The sequence below is a fragment of the Hyposmocoma kahamanoa genome, unplaced genomic scaffold (assembly GCF_003589595.1).
Source record: "Hyposmocoma kahamanoa isolate Upper Pololo Valley unplaced genomic scaffold, ASM358959v1 78, whole genome shotgun sequence".
In the NCBI taxonomy this organism is placed as follows: Eukaryota; Metazoa; Arthropoda; class Insecta; order Lepidoptera; family Cosmopterigidae; genus Hyposmocoma; species Hyposmocoma kahamanoa.
Window position 1 is genome coordinate 2,080,940 of NW_020653945.1, and position 1,133 is coordinate 2,082,072.

A 1,133-nucleotide genomic window follows, 5' to 3' on the forward strand; every position below is an offset into this window, starting at 1 on the left:
TGTGACGTTTTCAAGTGTAAATTTATTTTACCTATGGAATAAATAATCTTTGACTTTGACTTTGACTTTGGCAACTCATCAGGCAAATGGGCCTTAAATCTCTTATAACAATGGGGGACTGTTCCATTTGGTGGCGTGGGAAAAGCAGCCAAACATCTAATTACTAAACAAACATTTCATCGGTAATTAAATGTTAAATATGTAATTTTTCAATTTTCGTCCATTATAGCAAAACTCAAGTTAAACTGGTTGATTGAAGTGAAACAATTGACGACACCCGTCAGTTGTTTCGAATTCGGGTCGTCGTAAGACAAATGAAATGACATTTAGTCTCTATTTCTGATATAACTCGATGCTACCTAAATATATACGTGGGTTTTTACTATCCCTTAAAAATATATATGGCTAACGCTACATTACGTCTTGTCATTCTTGGACTAGTGTCCACTACCTAATTTCCGTAGCAGGTTTATGTTTTTTAAACATTCAAGTATATTATTATTATCGTGTAATTATTAAATAATATTTCACGATACAATACTCAAATATTAAAAATAATATTGCACGATAGAAAAATCGAATACTTAAATAATAAAAATAGCCACGGAAATTAGGTAATGAACACTAGTCCGACAATGACCGACGTATTGTTTTTAAATTTATTTAGTCAAAGTTCAATGCTTTTTCTTATTGAGCGATGTACAGAAACACTCGATACCTTCTTTACAATATGTTTATTCGTTTCTTAGACGGACGTAGAGAACTCGGCAGGTGAACTGCCTGTGGAAGTTTGCACTGAACAGTGCCAAAGCGCGATCTCGCTCAACATGCAGATGGCGCTGCGGGCTAACGGCGGCCGAGGAAGGCAGCGATTGCTTTGCAGGTATTGATTCACGGTTTAAAATTTTTAATATTGTTTAAAAACATTATTTTGTAGCTAATCTCTCCTTTATATTTTGCCAATTTGCTATCCGTTTGTGTCGGAACTGTACGTTTGCTGGTCCAGAACATTTCCAATGACATCAGAGGTTCGCAGGCATTTCACCTTCACTTTTCCATTATCGGAAGACGTTGGCTGGGGTTTTACCCCTATGTTGTGGATATTCCAAAGGTGCGCTTGCAGTGTTACACTT

At 36.2% G+C, this 1,133-nt stretch overlaps 1 protein-coding gene across 1 annotated transcript in view; it reads left to right on the forward strand.

The window, feature by feature from the left end:
* Window positions 1–635: 635 nt before the first annotated feature.
* Window positions 636–1,133, forward strand: part of LOC113233242 (histone-lysine N-methyltransferase EHMT2-like) — a 5,067-nt gene continuing 4,569 nt past the window's right edge. Inside the window, exons 1-2 of the mRNA XM_026468284.1 lie at window positions 636–644; window positions 750–883. Coding sequence (XP_026324069.1) covers window positions 636–644; window positions 750–883 — 143 coding nt within the window. The remainder of the gene's footprint in view (window positions 645–749; window positions 884–1,133) is intronic.